The 21,962-nt window shown below is 34.8% G+C and overlaps 1 protein-coding gene across 1 annotated transcript in view; it reads right to left on the bottom strand.

Annotated features, from left to right (window-relative positions):
* The window catches only part of ARB2A (ARB2 cotranscriptional regulator A), a 427,333-nt gene that overhangs the window by 183,330 nt on the left and 222,041 nt on the right, over positions 1-21,962 (bottom strand). The window contains exon 7 of the mRNA XM_080803670.1: positions 9,802-9,921. Coding sequence (XP_080659796.1) covers positions 9,802-9,921 — 120 coding nt within the window. The remainder of the gene's footprint in view (positions 1-9,801; positions 9,922-21,962) is intronic.

The following is a 21,962-nucleotide window of genomic DNA, read 5'->3' as shown; positions in this document are numbered from 1 at the left end:
GAAATAATTTCTCTAAAGTCAAACTTATGAGATCCAGGTGGCTTTACTGTGATCTAAATTTATTCACTGAAAAGGTGCTGAAAACCATAACAAAAAATATGAGAAGAGAGAAAACTGACATACGTATAGGGGTTAAAAGTCTCCAACTCTAAAAGTTAAGAACACAGCAGCTTAGAAGAATATCACTTTGTTTCTCTGGGCACAAAAGGTTTTACACCCATAGTGTGATCATTTCAGAGCCATGAGAACAGGAAAAAATGATAGCTCTTCCGATCTCATCCCCTTTATTGCCATAGAAACCTGGTAACCAGTATACCAAGGATAAGCCTTGAGTAACTAAATAACCTTAAATGCAGTATTCTACTACATCTCATTCTGACCTAAGCCACATAAATTGGACTTCAGCCTTGATTCATCATTTCATAATCCTTTTGATGTTTTTGCCTACTGCTATAACCTCTTTCTTTCTCAGGAAAGGATTCCATTTCTAAACTCCTAGCCAGTGCTTGAAGCCTTAAACCTTGTTTTGTTTATCCCTTTCCCAGTGTTGGATCCTGTTCTTTTTTTCCCTTTCTCCTTCCCTGTAATGCAGTGATGTAGGGTATGGTTGGGGGAGAAGAGGTACTCTTAGAACCAGTGACTACATTTTATTTATCATTTACCACCCAATGCCTTGATTTTCTGTTCCCTGAAACCAGATTATACCTCTTAATTTAAGCCTGAGTTCACCATGCTCTACTGAGGCTTTCCTAGTAATGGTTCACCTGCTATTCCCTCCAGAGTCAATCTCTCCAGCTAAATTAGCTCTTCCTGAACCCATTCTAAACTCTAGTAATGAGACCTCTGCCCAGATCTGGCTTCTACCTTTGTTCTCTCAAGCTGTATCCCAACATGGACCTAGTATGCTTTGAGTCTGAGTCTACCTGGCTTCCCTGGAGTTAATTTGAGTAAGTTATTTAATAAGGATTGAAGTCTAACTTCTAAAACAGAAGTTAAATGATTTTGCTTATAAAATTTTTGTCCTCTAAGAGCCCTTTTCAACTTGTGGTGTCAAATCAGAGGTGTCACTGTGGTTGGGAATCCTATTAGGGGAAGTGCTTGTATTGAGTGATTATCCTAATGTTGTAAGCATAGTAAAAATAGCCTCTTTATTAACTGAAATATGTTTTTCTACAATTCCCTTTATAAAAAGGTCTAAAATAGTCAATCATGCTCTCATACTTGCAGTAAAATGCAAAATCTCTCATTAAGATATTTTATAAAACCAATGAAAAGGAAGTATTTCTTGTAGAAATATTTGTATCTAACAAATTAATATTTCAATTTCTCTGGGTTCTCCTTAACATATTATTGTGCTAATTTACCACGGGTTTCCATGAAGTCTGTTGAATTAACAGATGGAGTGCCCAATTTTGCAGCTGCACAGTCGTAGGGCAATAAGACCTGGATGCAGCCCATTTATGTGGATACTGAAAAAGCCTTTTCCAAAGGTAATTCTAATGGAGTAACATGGATCCTTTTTCTACAAGAAGATTCTTATTAAAGATTAGTGAAATTTTTCTCCATGTCAGACTTTTGAGCAACCTGATCTTGGTGTGAATGAGGGATATAAGCATTAAGAAGCACACAAGGTCCTTAGTGGAAATGATCTACCAAGAATGGAAACAATAACAAGTAACATCATACTTAATGGTGAAACAATGAATGCTTTCCCCTTAAGACCAGGAACAAAAGGATGTTTACTGTAGCTACTTCTATTCATCATTATACTGGACAGATCAGTTGGGGCAGGAGGGAAAGGAGAGAGAAGAAAAGCAAAGCATCCTGATCAGAAAAGAAGTAAAATTAGTTTTATTCAATATTACATGATCTTGAACATAGAAAATTCTAAGAAATTAACACATGCACATACACCAGAACACATGAATGAGCGCAGCAAAGTTATAGAATATATGACCAACATATAAAAATTGTATTTTTACACTAACAGTGAACAATCTGAAAATGAAATTAAGAAATAATTTCACTTGCAATAGCATAAAAAGAGTAAAATACTGAGCAATAAATTTAACAAAAGAAGTGTAAGACTTGTACATGGAAAACAATAAAACATTTCTGAAAAAAGATCTAAATAAATGGAAAGAAAGTCTATGTTCATGGAATGAAAGACATTATTAATATGGCCATACTCTCCAAATTGATCTTAAAATTCATATGGAAATGCAAGAGACCTAGAATAGCCAAAACAATCTTCAAAAAGAAGAACAAAGTTGGAGAGTGCACACTTCCCAAGTTCAATACTACACAAAGCTACAATAATCAAGACGGTGTGGTACTAGTATAAGGAGAGACACATATGTCAATGAAATAGAACTGAGAATCCGGAAGCAAACCCTTATGTATTTATGGTCAAAGATGCGAAGAAAAGTCAAAGGGGGAAAGAATAGTCCTTTCAGCAAATAGTGCTGAGACAACTGAATATCTCCACGTAAAAGAATTATGTTGAACCACACTTCACACAATGTACAAAAATTAACTCAAGTGACAAAAATAAAAACTAGATGAATTTAATTTCATCAAAATAAAAAACTTCTGTACTTCAAAGTATATCATCAAGAAAGTGCAAAGCTATCCCACAGAATGGGAGAAAATATTAGCAAATCATGTACCTGATAAGGGATTTGTATCAAAATATATAGAGATTTCTTAGAACTCAACAATATAATGGCAACACAAAAAACAGACAAAAATTTTAAAAGACATTTCTCCAAAGAAAATATATAAATGGTCAATAAACACATGAAAAGGTGTTCAAAATCATTAGTCATTGGAGAAATGCAAATAAAAACCATAACGAGATACCAGTTCACCCCCACTGGCATAGCAGAAATAAAAAAGACAAACAACAAGTGTTGATGAGGTTGTAGAGAAACTGGAACTCTTCTACATTGCTGGTAGGATTGTAAATATGGGGAGTGATGGCTAATGGGTATCGAGTTTCTTTTGTGATGATGAAAACATTCTAAAATTAGATGGTGGTGATGGTTGTACAACTCTGTGGACTTACTAAAAACCACTGAATTGGACACTTTAAAGGAAGAATTTTATGGCATGCGAATTAGATCTCAAGAAAGCTTAAAAAATCTTATTTATATCTCAATAAGTATGTTAATTAACCTCAAAAAATTTTTTTAAAGGGAAAAAAAGGAAATAAGCAAAGGTAAGCTAATTTTATTAAAGAAAGAGTAAATTTAACTCAAAATTGGGGATGAAATGTAAAGTTTCCTAGACTATTTGCATACATTGCTATATAACATTATGAGGATATAGTTATAACTTACTTTAATAATTTTCTTCTTTGACTGAGAAGACTATACTTTGAAGAATGAGTCAGAGAGAAGCAATCTTCAGTCAGGAGAAGGGATGACGACACTGGTAGAAAGAAGACTCTGAGAGACTAACACCAGCAACAGAAAGGGTAGGTATTACTGTCTGATGTGAAAGAATTGATTAGGCAGAATTCCCAGATTAGTCAATATTCCATGGAAGGCACGAAGAATTATTAAGTTTAATTAGCAAAAGAGTTACTGCTAGAGCTCAAACTCTCTATATAGATCAATTGACTTTGCAGATATTTAAGCCTCCTCATGTTATTGGAGTGTATATTGTTTCCAAACTTGGGGAGGGGTGGTGGAACAAGAGCAGTTGTTCCAGATAACTTGGGCAAGATAAGATTCAGAGATAAAAAGATAAAAACAAAACTAATTAGTAAAACAAAACTTAAGTTTTCCTTTGTGAAACAAAAAATACTACAGAAAAATGGGGAGTTAAGTGAGAATACTTTGTGAAAAATCTAGTAAGGAGGGAAATTCTTTCACTTGGAAGGGGGAAATGGCAATGGTAAAAATGAAAATGAGCACCACCTGTGGGCATCTGGACTCATATTTAACGGATTTAATTGCTCAAAACCAGGAATTTTCTAATTTAATCTTCAAACTTTGCTGTGAGGTGGGTACTTTTAGAGGAGGACACAAAAAAGGGATCTGACCCAAGTCATCATGATTTTTAGGTATCAGAACTAGGATTCAAACCCAGGTCATCTTTTGAGTTTTGTGTTCTTCTACTACACTGGGCTTGGAGGCCGGGGATGGATGAGTAGTTGAGATGGGGCAACAGAAGTAAGGAAATCAGACTAGAATTCAAAGCTTCCACTGGGAAAAATATAGTTGGAAAGAAATAATCAAGATTATACAGAGGGTCTTACAGTTACAGAGAGGAGATAAAATTCAGCAGACAACTGGAGGCAATGCGATTCAGGAATGGCCTGGTAAAAGGGGTTTTTAAATAATATTATCTACGGTGTGCTATATAGTGTGAAATAAAGAGTAAAGAGAGCCAGTAGGAAACGGGTAGAAGAGGACGATATAGTTGTAAAATGATGGAATTAACAGTGGGCAGAGAGAAGAAAGGACATGATCAATATTTCAGAGGAAAATGACAAAATGTGTTGGGTGGTTAGATATGGGACAAAAGGAATGGAGTTAACATAAAAATGAACAAACGGAGTCATTCCTTCAAACAGTGGTCCTCTTAATGCTTATTAAAAATCATTTGAGTAAAAGTTAAAAAAAAATCAAACTCCAATACACAGGTAACTCCTGTGAAGTTTACTAACAAATCACATCTGTATGTATAACTCTCTCCTTTTCTTTTTAAAACCCTGACTTGATATCTCATTTATTCATTTATTATTAACCACACAGTATGTGCAAACACTTCCCCCAAATACATACGTGTCAGCATAATCATTGTTTATTATTATTTATCTGCTGTGCTTGGATTCCTTTTATATCTTCTTTGATATTGTGTGTATGGGGAAGGATATACCATACCCTTTTTCTTCTCATTCAGCTTTCTGGATTCAATGTCACTAAGCCATGTAGAATCTCCTCCTTAACATCTGGAATGCGTGCTTACTCTCACTACTTCTACGTGGGTAAAGCCCTTCACTGGATCTCACCCGGATTCTTGCAACTAACTCCTAAAACTAGTATTACCAACAATCAGTCAAAAGATAGTTATCTATACTACTTGCAAGGCATGAAATAAAAGTGAATACAGGTGATAAAAATAACCTCCGATTCTTCTCTTTAGAAGCATACAGAACAGTTAACATAAACTAAACCATCTTCCTATAAAATAACTCAAAAATTAAGAGGGCATCCCACACAAGTTGTAACCATCCCATACATTAACATGCTGTTTGTATCATGTAGGCAACCAAATCAGAAATTCAAGTTATATTTTAAACGGCAACTTATTTTTGCTCTACTACCAACATTTTAAAGTAGGTCTGTAAGAAGTCTTTTTGGCCTGAATTATTCTGATACTATGATGGCTCAATTTTTCTTTGCTTTATCCCTTGCTTATTCTACCTCTCCTCAATTCTTGATTCCCAGTAGCTTTTCTCACTGATCACATTAGTACCAATATCTAATTTACTTCGTTCTTGTAGACAAAATGTAACTGATGCTTCTTTTAGGTCATAGTTAGCTGATGTCCCTGAAGGTAAACCCAAATACTTTTAGTCGCATTCCATTTTCTCTTCAGCGTAAATCCAAATCATGCTTCAGGCGTTTTTTTTGTTTTTTTTTTTTTTTTTAAAAGACTGACCCAAAATAGACTGAGCTTAAGTGTCCTCACACAGTTATGTCCAAAAACTAGTCCTCTATCAGCTGCTGAAGGTCAGCTTAGGTTGCCTGAAGGCTAGGGAGCCCAGCATGGAACAATGGCAGGGAAATAGCGTTCCCTTCATTCCTTAATTCACATGCAAGTGAGGTGCCAATCAAGTGCTGACAAGCATGGAAAAACCAAAATCAAAAGTGGGTAGAGATACACTTTCAAAAGGAGCAGTTTTCACACATTTTAAGTGATGTTTTTAGTGGTGGTTGTGAACGTATCACTAATAATATGGAAAAGGAAATAAAAGCCAGAAGAAAAATGATAATTTTATATCAGCTAAGATGATTCAATAAACTAATGAAATACATTTACTAAAATTGTTTAATGTGTTTTATAAAAAAAGCATCAACACTTTCACTTTGGCTAAAGAAAGAAATCTGAATGCAAATTGATTTACTGAACACTGCAAACATGGAAGGTAAGGTGAGCTGAGACTGGAAACTGGGCATTGACAAGTGAAAGCTAACTTCTTTCTGAATATAAGAAAATTTTAAGGTTGCTTGATTTTGTCAAACTATCAGCTAGAAAGACAAGAGCAAGGCACTTTGAAATGACCAACAATGTAAGCAATGGAATCACTTTATTAAAGTGGCTAGTGAAAGAGATGATGAAAACCTTAAAAATGTATTGTTTTTAATGCCAGTTAATTTTTAACAACTAATATAATGCAAAAGTAAGCTTCATTATTTGTAGACGTCTTCCTGAATGAATTTGGTAAATGTGTTTTAGTTATGACTACTTATTCTTTCATATATAAGAGAATTTCTAAAAACAGAAATTAAAGACTTTGTAAATGAAGGTTTAATAACTGTAAGTTTTTATACTGAATCTATTTCAATATGCAGAAAAGATAACATTGGACAGATACATTACTTTTTAAAATTCATTACCAATTCATAAAAATAAATAGTTCTTTCCGTCTTCCCTTTTGTCTTTAATGAGTGAATGCTGGAACTGCTACCAGAGCTGTCTTAACAGCTATTTTTACAAGGATCACAGAAAATTTAGAGCATTAAAAATTTGGGTTGTTACCATATGGTGATTATAAATGCAGTGAAAAGGATATTTTTAATATCACTTTTCTCATTATTTTAGTAAACTGTATACTGTTTTTATGAGGTTAGGTCCAAGATTTACTACCATAAAATGAGCATTGGTTTTGAAAATAAACCTCTTATTATAATACATTTTTCAGGAGAAACTCAACAATTTAAAATAGGATATAATCATAAATGTTCTCAGTTTTCAAAAACAACAATTAGAAAAATATGAAAGTCCCACAAATATTTTGTGCTCTAAATGTAAAAGTAATTTATTTTCAGATATCTATTAGCAGCACATTTAATATTAAACAATTATACACAATTTTAATTTAATTAAATGGCAAGATACATTTTATAATATGAGAATATGAGAGTGGTAGAAAAACAAACTCCATGCATTCAAACATGATACTACAAACTAAGACTGCTCCAAAAAGAAGGGGGGTGGAAAGAGATAGAGACAAAGAGAGATAGCGAGATTGCAAGAGAGAGTGAGGGAGTACGTAGAGAGCGTTTAAGCAGGAGTAAAATTTTATGATAATTCAAAAACAGTCAAACTTGACTGAAAGGATTTAACGCCTGATGTGTACAATGTACTATTGTGACAAAATTCTAAAACATAATTTAAGATGTCCACAATTCACTTTCTTGTAAAGTTAACATTAAAATTTTGAATCCATGTAAAACAATTTCAAGCATTACACTCATGTTAAAAAATCCTGAGAGAATAAATATTTGCCAACATTTTAAACACTGTGACTTTTCCCCAAAGAATATCAGGGAAAATAGGAAAGAAGAGTATTCAACTTTTGGGAGAAAGCAAAGGTTTAAAACCATTTCAATGGGTTTGTTGTCTAACTATGCTATCTTTTAAAAATCCTTTTGAAATTAAGTAGAAAGATAATGGCCTTAAACATAGTATTAATCAAGCTTTGTCAAAAATTTATGTAAAACTCCTTAGTGGTTTTAGTTATTGTTATTTGCTTAGCGGAATCTGTATTATCAGGTCAGGAACCACTTTTTCTTCATCTGCCACCATGTGTACGCCCCTAATAACATACCCCCATTAAAGTTACTTCACAAAAAGTAGCAAGTATTATGAAGTTGAGATAATCGCCATTAATATTTTCAAACCTAAACAAGGTACATTACATTAAATAGACTTCTCAGTCCTGGTGTTGCCTGACAGATATGTGATGTGCCAGTGGTTATATTATATTCCTCCTCCCATGCATGCACCTCCTGCAGAGACAGCAGACTACAGAAGCTGACCCTTACTGAGACCATCTTGTCTCTCTGACAAAGCTCCTTTTTAACTTCTTACTTACTGGTTACTTCCTGTGATGGAGAAAAACTTTAGCTCAGCTTGTGATAATTTCACAGGCCCTGAGGACCCTGACCCTAATAGCCTCAAGGTCAGAAGTCAAGTCTTGTTCTGAAACATCTGTGTGCTTTATATTAAAGTGGAACAAAAGTAGAGAAATATCCACCAGTGTGTGACAAGAAGGACAGGCAAAATAGGACTGACACACTGGTCATCTGTTACTCTGTCATCTTAAGTTCATTTAAAAAACTATCCAATATTCACTTAAATTCCAAATTTGAGGCACAAAAGGCATTTATAAACTGCCTTAGAGTTAAAAAAAAAAAGGGGGGGGGATTTATGTTTTATAGTAATCTGGAATTTGGGTAGTCCTGCAGGCTTTCAGACACATTTTAAGTTACTCTACAAAGCCAATGAAATTTCAAGTTTTAAGTAATTTATGGCTTACAAAGAAAATGTAAGGTACATATATATGTTGTGTGTGTGTGTGTGTGTGTGTGTGTGTATAGATATATATATCTGTAGGGGCTAAAAGAACTGAAAGACAACATTCACAATTAGTATGTTAAAGAGCTACCTTAAAATATCTACTACATATTAAAATAAATAAATGCAGCAGAATTAAAAGTACTTGAGAATAACTTCTAAAAAGTGAAATCCATTTAATAAAAGATTTACTTATTTATCGATCTTAAGAGTACATAAGCCATTTGTGAAGTTAGGTCAACTAAGATATTCCCAGGTGTCATGACCAGTTTTATATCTAAATCATGCGGGTGAGCAAGAAGGTATGGGGAGGTTGAAAAGGCCATGAAAATATATTTAATTTCCACAACAAAGACAAATGCACACCAAAGTTTTCAACCAGAAGTTAGACAACAATGCTGGTCCTGTTTTTAATGTCCACGTTAGGCTACTTGGATTTAAAATTGCCAAATGCACTTTTATCAAATTTATCACTTTATTATAGCACTGTTACTTCCCTGTAACAGAAGGTTTATGGACATGGAGGCATAAATTCTTCATCAGTGCATTTTTTGTATTGATTATATCCCATTAGCCACTCATACTGGCACAAGGTGTGGCACTTATAACATTGCATATGATACAGACAAAATTTTTAAATCTTGATAATTTTTTCTATAATGTACACAACCTTAACTCCAAAAATCAGGTTACTTTGAAATGCAAAGATTTTTACGGCCAAACAATGAACTCCACTTAGCAGATTAATGGAAACCTTCTAATGGTTTAAATATGAATTATATGAACTCTGATCAAGTATCAAGTACTGACTTGTGGAGATAAAAGTTAAAGAAAAGAGTCTCCAATATTCAAAAGGTCTCTTGAAATTTTAAACAGTTTACAAATAACACATGCTTCAATAGTTGTACATATAACACAGGAAACATAAGTATCATCAAATCTATGAAAATGCTCTACAACAGAAATTAAGAAGTAATATGCAAATAAAGAAGAGGCAAAAAGCTTTCTGGTTAGCACTGAAAAGCTCTGCCACAATAAAATAAATAAATATGCTCGCTCTTCCAAATATTATAAAACTGTTTACTCGCAATATTTTGTTTTTACCCTTCTTAAAGTAATTTAAGTAATGATATCAATTAAAAGTGAGTGGGGAGGATAAGCCTGTAAAGAGTTTGGGAATTAAAACAGAGTTACATGTGCACTCACCAGTTCAACGAAAGCAAGTCCTCCATAGCTGTGAGCAACAAAAAACACATTCTCAGCTGCAGACTGAGCTATGAAATGGTCCCACACATAGATTGCATGTTCTTCAGGAGAACCATTTTCCTAGAAAGAAAACAACTATCATGTATAATGCACTGTATGTAATTATTATCATAGTAATCAAAAATTAAATTATATGCTTGCTTACATAGCCTAAGAAATAAGATGGTTATAGATCATTGAAAATAATATCAATACAAAAGAACTACTACTGAAAATTCAAATTAGAGAATAAATTAAAGTATTCAAGTATTAGTAAATTACTGCTAAGCTTAATTGCTACCATGATCTTCAGAAACAAAATACTCAAAATAACCATATTTTGAGGGGAAATTGCATTCTGGTATATCTAAGATATTAAAATATGTATGTATATACTTTGGAATTGCAAAGCAGAAAGTTACAGTGGTCTCATGATAGGAGAGTATAACACTAAAAAATTCAGCTACATTTCTACATTTATATCTGAAAATATTTCTATTATAAGAAATATACAGCTAAATCATTTGATTTATAAAATTTTAAGTATCTCTATAAGCTAAAAGTAAGCAGAAAATTACTAACAAATATTTTAAGTATCTCTATAAGCTGAATATAAGCAGAAAATGACTAACAAATATTCTCTATTTAAATTATTTAAAAATAGACGTTTTTGTAAAAGTATTTTCCATACACATTTTATTTGTAGAACTGGGAGAAATCTAAACATATAAACCTGGGGGCTTCTATATTTCCCCTAGCCTGCTAAACCCTAATAAATATATGCCTCTTGCTTTAATTCTAACGATTCTTTTTTTTTTTTTTTTTTTTTTTTTTTAAAGATTTTATTTATTTATTTGACAGACAGAGATCACAAGTAGGCAGCGAGGCAGGCAGAGAGAGAGGAGGAAGCAGGCTCCCTGCTGAGCAGAGAGCCCGACGCGGGGCTCGATCCCAGGAACCTGAGATCATGACCTGAGCCGAAAGCAGAGGCTTTAACCCACTGAGCCACCCAGGCGCCCCTAATTCTAACGATTCTATAATAATTTCATTTTGTTATATTTATTTGAATAGTTGACACATGTTGTGGTTAAAGCTAAAACCTGGATAATGTGGGGGGAAAAAGCCCCAAAGAACAAACTGATAAAAACTAAAGAGCATGAAAACATTTTGTATGAGTATATCTTTGAAGCTTTAACACCAAAGACTAACTCCCTAAAAATGTCATGGTATTAGACAATGAAGATAATTTATTCACATTTTCCATCTTCGAAACTGTATAATATCCTATTAAGGTCCAAAACATGACTTCCCTTGCCACCTAGAAGCTATTGTTCCCTCATGTCTAGTTGCATCCCAAATTTTTCTTCAATGCTCCAAACCCATATATCCAAGTGCTTGATAGTCATTTACTTCTTGATGTCCCACAGATATTTCAACCTCAACCAGTTCAACACTGCACTAGAAATTTCCTCTACAAACCTGTCACCACCTTTGCTCCCCACTTCCAGGCAATATCTGGGCATCTTTTATTGTTCTCTTGCTCAAATTCTACATATAATGAATCATAAAAATCTCACTTATTTTGTCCCCAGCTGTATCCTAAATCCAACCACTTCTCTCTGTTCTCATTCCCTCTGGCTTAGCTCAAACCACTATCATTTCACAAGTGAATGACTACAATGGTTCCCAGCCCATTTTTACTGCCTTTAGGATTGCCTATGTGAATGTTCTAATTCTGTAGCAGTAATGAACTTCTAAAAATGCAAATATGAACATGCTGCCAAGTTACTCACTTCTTATTAGATGCTTCAAAGCGGAATCACTGCCCTCAAGATCGAGTTCAAACTTAATATGACATTTAAGACCTTTCATAATCTGGCTTCCACCTTTAACTGCATCTCTTACCACTGCTCTGCAATATAAGGTGATCCAAAAGACACCCTTTTCCCCTGGCAGGAGATCACAGAGAACACTCTCTGTGTTCTAACTGCAGGGAACAACTTCCAGTAACCTAATTGTGCCAAACTTTCTTTTCTCTGTGCTATTTCCTTTGTTTAGAAAGTGAGTCCTGTGCTCTGCCCTCACCTCACCCTGCACAATTCCTACTTCTTTTTCAAACTCAAACAAGACATCAACTTCTGTCAAAAGTCTTCCCTATCACCCCCAAGGCTGGGTAATGTCCTACAACATCTTGTGCATGCTCCCATTATTATAATGAATAATTTGTATTGTAATTGCTTGTTAGATTATCAAAGTCTTGAGGCCAAGAGCTCTGCCTTGTTCATTAAATCATTAAATTAGTGTAATAAATAAATGATGAAAATACAACATTTATCTTCAGAATGATTGCTTACAATCTTGTAGTCATATACTAAAATACAAATCACTTTTAAAGAAACCTATTAATAACATACATGTGAAATTACCCACAGTTAAAGTATATAAAATAAATAAAAGAAGGATAATTGGAAAGAAATCCATGCAGGGTATTTTTGGTTTTAATAATTTAGCTTCTATTAGTTTAAAAAGTAGGAAATGGTTATCATAAAAATCAGCATAGTGGTTAACTCTAAGGACGAGAGACAGAGTTGTGAACAGGAAATAGACTTCTACTGGCTGGCAGTGTTGCATTTCTTGACTGGAGTAGTAGTTACACAGATGTATTCTTTAAAGTTAAACTGACTAATACAAACTTAGCACTTTTCTGTACATGTATGTAGAGAGACCATAGAATTTACTATACAAACTTTTAAGAGTGAAGAAAGGTACTATTAGTTATTGTATGAGAAGAACAAGTCTAAACTGGGATTACCCAGAGAAAATGCACACATCTAGTCACCCTAATTGTATCTTACAAAGAAAGAAATGTAAAAACAAAACAGGAAGACGGGTAACAGAAGTTCTACCTGCTGACAGTAGGCAGAACTAACTAGCTTACATAACTTGTTGGATCTAAACATCTTTCTTTATATGGAGAGAATAAAAACATAGAGGAGATTACTCTGTTCCCATTAGGCTTTGTGCTAGTAGTAGAAATGTAAGGATGATGAAAAGTAAGCCATGATTCTGACCTTTAATGTGTTTGTAATTTTATAAGAATGTTAACACTTAAAGTTATAAGGGGTAGCAATTTGTAAGAAGTACTACTTTCTCTATTCCTGGCAGACTGTCTCAACATCCAGTCCAATGGACCTGTAATAAATCCTTACTATCTGCCCTCAGTGAGGTCCTTCCTGCTTTCCTCTCATAGTTACCAAGTCTTCCTTGACACCATTGAGACCCAATCTGTCTCATCCTTTCCATTCCCAGATCACTTTGGGTCCTCCTACAAGATGTCTAACTACTCTCATTTCTAGTAGATTTTTCCCTTTACTGTGTTGCCAGATCTATCTTTTGGAAGCCTGGCCCCGATCAACCACTCTCCAGCCCTAAAAGCCATTTACTGAACTGGTCCCCAATGTGTACAAAATAACTGGAACTCTTAGCCAACATCTTCTCTACATCTACCTTTCAAGCCTTTCTTCTCACTATTTCCAGGAACCGTATTCATACTCCAGGAAGATCTGGGTTACATATTAATACAGATGGTTACCTTACAATGGTTTGACTTAATGATTTTTTTTGACCTTACGGTGGTACGAAAAAATACGTATTCAGTAGAAACTATACTCCCAATTTTGAACTTCTATCTTTTTCTCAGCTAGCAATCTGTGGTACAATACTCTGTCATGATGCTGGGTAGAGGCAGTGAGCCACAGCTCTGTTGGCCACACAATCACTAGGGTAAATAACCAATACACTCAACAACCATTCTGTATCTATACAACCTTCCTGTTTTTCACTTTAAGTACAGTATTCAATAAATTACACTTTACTATAAAATATAAAACATATACACATGTTTATAAATTATAAAATAGGCTTTGTGTTACATGATTTTGCCCAACTCTAAGTTAATGTAAGTATCCTGACCATGTTTAAAGTGGGCAAGGCTAAGCTATGATGTTCCGTAGGTTAGGTGCATTAAATGCATTTTTGATTTACGACATTTTCAACCTACAGTAGGGTTTACTGAGATATAACTCAACTGTATGTCACAGAAGAGCTTAGTCTGAAAACCATAGACAAAGTTCTACCATGAAATTCAGTCTGGGATCTTATGGTGCAGCTCAGATTAGGCAAAACTTAAAAACAGAGAACACATCCACGGTAGTAAGCAGTTCAGTAATTCATATATGAAGTGATAAAGACTATAAATACTACTCAGGGTGACAACAGAGTGAATGGAAAAGAAGGGACAGAATGAGTCATTATAAAGGAAGAATCAGCAAAACTTTGTGACTCATAGGATATGAAGAAAATTGCCAATGAGGCCCAAAGGACCCATCTGTGAGTAATGGAGAGCTAAGAACCAACAGTTCTTTCCACCATTCACAAATAAGACTACTGTTTTCAGAGATTAGTATCATAGCTGAGTCTTTCCCTCAACATCTACGGAGTGAATACCTGTTAAGAGTGGCCTGTCAGCAGTAAGAAAAAGAAAGCTCAAGTATCCATGTGCCCCAAGTGCTTAAACATTTTCAGCCTGATTTTAAGGTTATCATATTACTCTCTAGCTTTAGATTTTAAAACCAACTGTTAAGAACTGAGATGCAACTGAAAAAAATGCCTACAATACCCAGTTAAGGGGGACCATCTATGGTCACAACTAAATAATTACACAAGACTATTCTGAACCACACCTGCCATCTATCAACCCCTAAAATATACAGGGAAGCACCAGCCATTCCTTTTTAGTGGGAGCCTTGTAGCAGCTCCTGTAGCAGATCAGACAGCCTTCCAAGAGTTATTGTCTTTGGACCATGGAATATTAGTTTGGCAGGGAGTCAGACTCACCTTAGGCAGATGCAAGAGTTATCCTGCCTTAGAAGTCTTATATCACACAGAAACTAATAACCTCTTCCAAGCACAGGCTTCCAGGATCCCTGCCTGTTAAGGGACATGCCCAATTATAAGAGTTATTAGCCTCAGGGAAGATCAAAGCTTTGGTATTTATAATCCATTATAATTTCCTCTAATTCAGAAGCAGTTTATCAATCAGGGGTCATTTTCTACCATAGGCAATGTTCCCTAGCAACTGTGCACTTACTGTAGATGCTACAGTATGCTTCCAAGAATCCCCTTAGTTATACAGTACTCATTTCCAGAGTTGTTGCAAGTGTTAGCAGCTGATACCTTTAGATGAGGCATACTCTAGGAACTGTTCTCAGCCAAAGAAAGTTATCTAGCTTGAAGTTACAATCCCATCTCTGAGGCAACTTACACCCCATGATGGGTCAAAATGACATGGATCTTATGTAAAGGCTCTAGCTCTTGCCTCAAGGCAAGATATCTCTGAAAAGCCATCTCAGATCCAGAGATCCACATGGAGTTAGATGAGGCCTTTGTTGCTACTGTACTGCAATTCAACCTCTTCTGCCGAATTCTATTTTTTAAACTCCCCTACAGGTGCTGATTCCAAGAGAACTCCCCAACAAACTTCCTGCATGCACCTTCAGAATCTATTTCCTGGGAAAACCAATTTAAGATACCACCCTACCAAGCTTCCAGGGATACAGAGCTAGAAAGTTAACTAAAGATCAAATTCTCATGTAGAAAGGGAGAAAATTTTGCTAACTTTTGATCCACAATATCTTACAAGAAATATAGAGAAAATATACATCTATTTACATATATTACTAACCTGCTTATGTTTAAAACTACTGAAAAATATTGTTGGCTCAAGTTCACCTGTCACTTCTACCATTAGCCAGTTAGCTTAAACTGAATCCTGTACAATTTCCCTGGTTCTTCTCTATCCTGCTATTTCTTTAATCTGCCATGTCACTTCTTCCTTCCTTCTAGAATATAAGCAATTAGAAGGTAGATTCTCTTTTGGATAAAAAGTATAATATTACGCTGTATATTAACCAACTTGAGTTTAAATAAAAAACTTAAAGAAAGATGTTATTTTAAAAAAACAGGTGATAAGGGAGATAAATCTTAGCTATAAAAGAATTGCCTTTCAAATGTGACTATTTCCCAAAGCTTTCACAAAATTATAGCTTTCTACAATTCACTTTTTAAGAGCGCCAGATCCCACCATTTTAAGATAAAACAAATTCTGCCAAATATTTGCTGCCCCCTACAACAGTTAAGCACAATAGTGGTAGCACAGGAAGCAATAAATTTAGAGTGGTTTTTACCATATAGTTCTTACATACTGTATTACTAAAATCCAACTTTTATGAATGAGATGATAGTGTTCTTAGGTAAATTTGTGTCATTTCCAACCTGCAGCCCACACTATGTCCACAGCCATTACACATTTACAAACCATAATCCAGAGACGGTGTATTACCAGCACTGTATTTGGAAACCAAAAACATTTCAATAAGGAAGACTACCTGATATGCTTTAATTACAGAAATGCAAGCATACTAAATCTTCTCCATAGGTTTCTCCGTGAATTTCACACCAGAGGTCATTTTGTATTGATTAACTTCAAGTTGGATGAATTTAGAATATATAAATATACAAAGCACATGAAAAGAAAAGCAGCTAATCTGTTAATTAGAGTTTGCTGGTGGCAGAATGCATAGGATATTTACACTGTGGAACTGGGCTGTACTCAGAGTACAGGTTGGATTTCCTGATGTACTCTTGCCATCATTAATTGTGAAATGCCAAACAGAAGTGATGCACTAACCAAAGCCTTATCACGTATGCCAGATTCTACTACCTAGGCACTGCAAGGTCTGCATTTATGATGGACTACCTGAGCTGATAACACATGGAATTATCTAAACAACATTTGCATATTTGTGTAATTATTTTCTAAGGTTAATTAGCTCCTGTAAAGCATTTCGCCCTTTGAGACTGCTTACAGTGACAGGTTCACATATTTTCTGAACCATTGCCAAATTTGACAGATTTTTTTCTTCAGCTAACCTGTTGCTACAAAGTTATAGAATAAATGCTCCTAAACTATATACTTTAAACTTATAATGGATTTTAGGAAAAGTAAAATGCAAGCTTAATGAATTTGAAAGTTTGTTTGTTCACTGATTTGTTTATTTTTTGAAGATTTTATTTATTCGACAGAGACACAGTGAGAGAGGGAACACAAGCAGGGGGAGTGGGAGAGGGTGAAGCAGGCTCCCCGCTCCCGCTGAGCAGGGAGCCTGACATGGGGCTTGATCCTAGGACCCTGGGATCATGACCTGAGCCAAAGGCAGATGCTTAACAAGTGAGCCACCCATGTGCCCCAAATCTGAAAGTTTTTTAAGTGTCCAATTTTAAAGTCAAAATGTTAAGATTTTTTTTTTATTTCATATAAACCTTTCTGTGATTATGTTGGTAAGCATATCTACTAAGAAAATTATGAATACTAAAATCTAGCATTCTGGGTGTTAAACTAGCACATAACCTATGTCACTACTTTTAGTTGAGTCACGGACGTCACACATACATACACTCCCACCACCACCCACAGTCCTCAGCTCTTTCACTGATTTGCTACTTACACTGAAAACATCAACCAGAGGAAGAACACTAATAGAAAATCTAAACTTTTTTTTTACAGCAAAATTTACAAATCAAAGGGTGTTCTTTTACAAAGCTAAGACTTTCATTAGGTAAAATGTAATCTCAGCAAAATCTAAATGGAGGCAGAAAATTCACATCAAATGGATTTCTGAGGATGCAAAAATGTACATTACCATCTTGTACCCAACTAACCCACAGGTACAAGATGGAAGAAAATTTCTATTTTTAAAAACTGGCCAATATGGTACCTTCTAGAAGAAATGAAACACAAACACCATCTGAGACTAGAAAGGTACACACAAGGAAATTATATGCTTTAGCTTTAAGCTTTTAGATGATTCTGCTAACTCCTCTGTACATAAACAAACTATAAATTGTACATTAGTACATAACATTTACAAGAATAGCTATGTATAAAATATATTTTATGTTACGTGAGATGTATTTTTTTTTTAAGATTGTATTTATTTATTTGACAGAGAGAGACACAGCAAGAGAGGGAACACAGCAGGAGTGGGAGAGGGAGAAGCAGGCTTCCCGCCAAGCAGGAAGCCCAATGTGGGGCTTGATCCCAGGACCCCAGGATCATGACCTGAGCCGAAGGCAGACGCTTAACGACTGAGCCACCCAGGTGCCCCCGTGAGATGTATTTTAATTTCAATCCATTTAAATAATTAGGATTAAAAATTTATCTTCATTTGGCATATTTTAAATGTGTGATCTATAAAAAATAGTGTATGCATTTATGTTTAACAGTGATTAAAGGACTAGGGGTATACACGAATGCATAAAAACAAATGCTATAGCATACATATAATAAAAACATCTTCAAAAATAAGGCACCATTATTTTGTTTCTAAATACTAAATTGATCCATATGAAGCTACCAATATTAAAGGCATTTTTAACCTTAAAAAGTAACAATTTCATAAGATTCAAACTTAAACATAAAAACAGACAAAAGAATCTATAAGCTAGAGACATCTTACAGCTATCAACTTTTGCCTTGACACTTTTGGTGTCAAGATATTACTGACAGCTATCAATCTTAAAAGGCAGATTCAAGACTGTTACTTGTCAATATGGCTACATTAATAAATTATAAATGGCTATGAACAGAATGAAGATAACTGACAAAAGATCAGTATTCAGAACTGTATAAAACATATTTGAATTTCACATATCTCAAGCTTAACACGTCCAAAAGTAAAATCTGAATTGGTTTCTTGACTCCTCATGACCTGTTTTCTTTCAGTCTCTCATCTTGCTAAGTGGTACCTCCACCCACCCAGTTGTCCAAGCCAAAACTCTGGAAGTCATTCTTGATGTTTTTCCCTTCTCCTATCCCTCATATTTATCCAATTCAATTTATCCTCCAAAATGTTTCTAGAATCCATAAACTTCTCCTAATTTCCATTCTTACTATCTCAGCCCAAGTTATCACCATATTTTGCACAGGACAAAACCACTTAAACTGGCTATTTGCTCTCCCTCATTTAATGTTTACAATGATATTATGACATAGCTACTCCAAATATCCAATTTTCCAGAGAGTAGTTAATTTTCCCAATGTCATACAACTTGCCAGATTGCCAGTTAACCTGTCTGGTTCTAGCATCTGAACTCTTATGCTATATTATCTTACCACCTATCCTTTTAAATCATACTGGGCTGACATAAACCTTATTTTGTTTTTTTAAAAATCTGGTTCAATATAAAGCTTAAACAATAATTACCTAACAAGAAGTTAGTAAAAAACAGATAAGCAAACAATCATGGTCCATTATTTATGGAAATGGTGCCAAATGCTTTGTGACTGGGCCATAATCGCCACAAAATGGGAGTAACCTGAAATGGGAGACAGCCAGAGCTGGTAGGATACTTAAATTCTAGAACTATGCTATTAATGATTCTACTCACTCTAATAAATTTAGGCTTTCTTCTTTTAGTGCAATCTACAGTACAATCATAGTAATGCTTCCACGGCCCCTCTTATGGCAGGTGCAGATCTAAACACTTTATAAATGGTAACTCATTTAATCCAGACAACAATCCTATGAAATAGGTACTATTATTATCCCTATAATTAGATGAACAGGCAAAGAACAATTAAGAAACTTACTCAAGAAAATTGCTAGTATATGGCAGAGCCAGAGTTCAAACCTACATAGTCTGACCCCCATATATGTAATCTCAGTCACTGTGTACTGTATTGCTGAAATACATTTAATATCCTTCCCTCTATGTAGGCGTAACCAAAGTCACCGCTTTGCAGCAATGAACCAAATAGCCAAGGGCTTTTAAGAGAAAGGGACGAGAGTGTTACGTATATAGATAATACATACAGGTTCATATGAAAAAAGAAATGAAAAAGCTTGTTATCTGAAACTTAAACATATTCTTCTTTTCCTTGAATAGCTTCTGCCACCTTATGAGAGAGAAACTGAACCTAGCTTAAGAACTATTATTAATTTTCTGCCATCTATTCATCTACAACAAAGAAAAAGGCTAAGTGAAAGAAGCTAGACAAAAAAGACTACATATTATACGAATCGACTGATAGGAAATTCTAGTAAAGCCAAAACTATAGTGTTAAAATGTACATTAGCAGTTGACAGGGTCAAAAGCTGGAGAAGAGAGGAAACTGACTGCCAAAAGACACAAAAGAAAGGTTTTTGGGATTATGGAAATTATTTTCTACCATGACGGTAGTGATAGTTACCCAATGACATACATTTATCAACCACATCTAACTGTATATTTAAAATTGGTACAATTTACAGTATCTAAATTATATCTAGTAAAGTTGGCCAAAAAAAAAAAAAAGGTAAATCTTTTTTCCTAAACAGAGTTCATGAGACCTATTATAAATAAAGTTTTATTATAACACAGCCATGTCCACTTGTTTATGTATGATCTATGGCTGCTTTTGCCTTACAACAGTGGAGTTCAGGAGTTGTGACAAAGTCCACATAGCCTGAAAGTTTAAATTAGTTAAACTCTCCAGCTTTTAAAGAGAGTTTGTCAACCCTTGCTCTAAATACTTATGATCTCAGTTCCAGCTTAGAAAAGCAAATTAAACATTGATAACTGTCAGCACTATCTCTCTAAACCCACAAAAACTATAGTAAAAGTTTTTTTTTTTTTTTTTACAAAGACATAAATCCACATGGCCTAGGAGGAAAAGGCAGGGGAGAAAACACTATGACATTTTAGAAGATGGAGCAGATAGAAGAATGGTAACCAATTCAGCAGATCTAAGAAAGTCAAATCCAAAACTGGCCATGGGGGAAGCTGAGTATCAATTCCATTTATGCTGCAAAATTCTCCAAAGCACAGGGACAGGATCCTAGGAACCTCAGTACTGAAGGAAAGTAGGATATATGTGCTAAAATGAGGCTTCCTGAAAGCAGTTGTTTTCCTGTCTTCCGTTCCACACAATTTAGTAAATATCTTTATACATCCTGAACAGGAGAGATTTTGAAATGGGTTTATCACTAACATATGCAAATTGAATGTAGAATGCAGTGATGTGCTTTCTTTCTCTTCCCCCAATCTTCATCCCTTCTAGACTTCCAGACTGTATGCAGTCAGATTCTCAGTCTTTAGGCAGAAGACCAGGGCTTTGAGAAATCAAACCAGGCTGACTACACTAAAAGTTCTAAAGACACAAATGAAGAGAGAAAGGCAAATACGTGATCTCACTTACATGTGAAATCTAAAATAACAACAAACCCTCCCAAAATTCAACTCATAGAAAAAGAGAATAAACTGATGCTTGCCAGGGGTTGGGGGTGGGGGAAATGTGTGAAGGTGGTCAGAGGGTACAGACTTCCAGTTATAAGATGAGTAAGTTCTGGGCATGTAATAAACAGTATGATCATGACAGTTAACAATACTATATAGTATGTTTGAAAATTGCTAAAAGGGTAGGTTTTAAAAGTTTTCCCCATCAAAAACAAACAAACAAAAAGTGTAACTAAGTGAGCTGATGAATGTGCTAACTTTATTGTGGTAATCATTTTGCAATGTTTACGTACATAAAATCACTATGTTGCATACCTTAAACTTACACAATTGTTATTTTTTAATTACATCTCAATAAAGCTGGAAAAAAATCCAACACACCGAGAGAGAGAGAGAGAGAGAGAGAGAGAGAGAGAGAGAGAGAGATACAAATTGGTGGGGGGTGGGCATGGTGGAAAAATTCTCAGCAACCAGACTATTCAGACTGCCTACAGTGAAGCTTGAATGTCATAAGCCCCATCTTTATGCTTACAGGTTTCAATTAGCTTTTTAATGCCCACTAATAAAAAAGAACAGCCTGCCAAACAGCATTAGACATATGAAGAAAGTCTACAATACAAAATATTCAGACCAGAATAAATAGAAAAAACCAATTTGGAAGAAACTGAAACTTTGATGAAAGAAGAAAATTTCAGAAACACTACCATTATCTTTAGAGAGATCAGATAAGATAGTACATGCATAAAACAAGAACAAGTGTATTATTAAAAAGAAATATTCAAAGAATA

This window comes from Martes martes (genome assembly GCF_963455335.1).
Source record: "Martes martes genome assembly, chromosome: 5".
In the NCBI taxonomy this organism is placed as follows: Eukaryota; Metazoa; Chordata; class Mammalia; order Carnivora; family Mustelidae; genus Martes; species Martes martes.
This window is presented reverse-complemented; position numbering and strand designations above follow the sequence as displayed.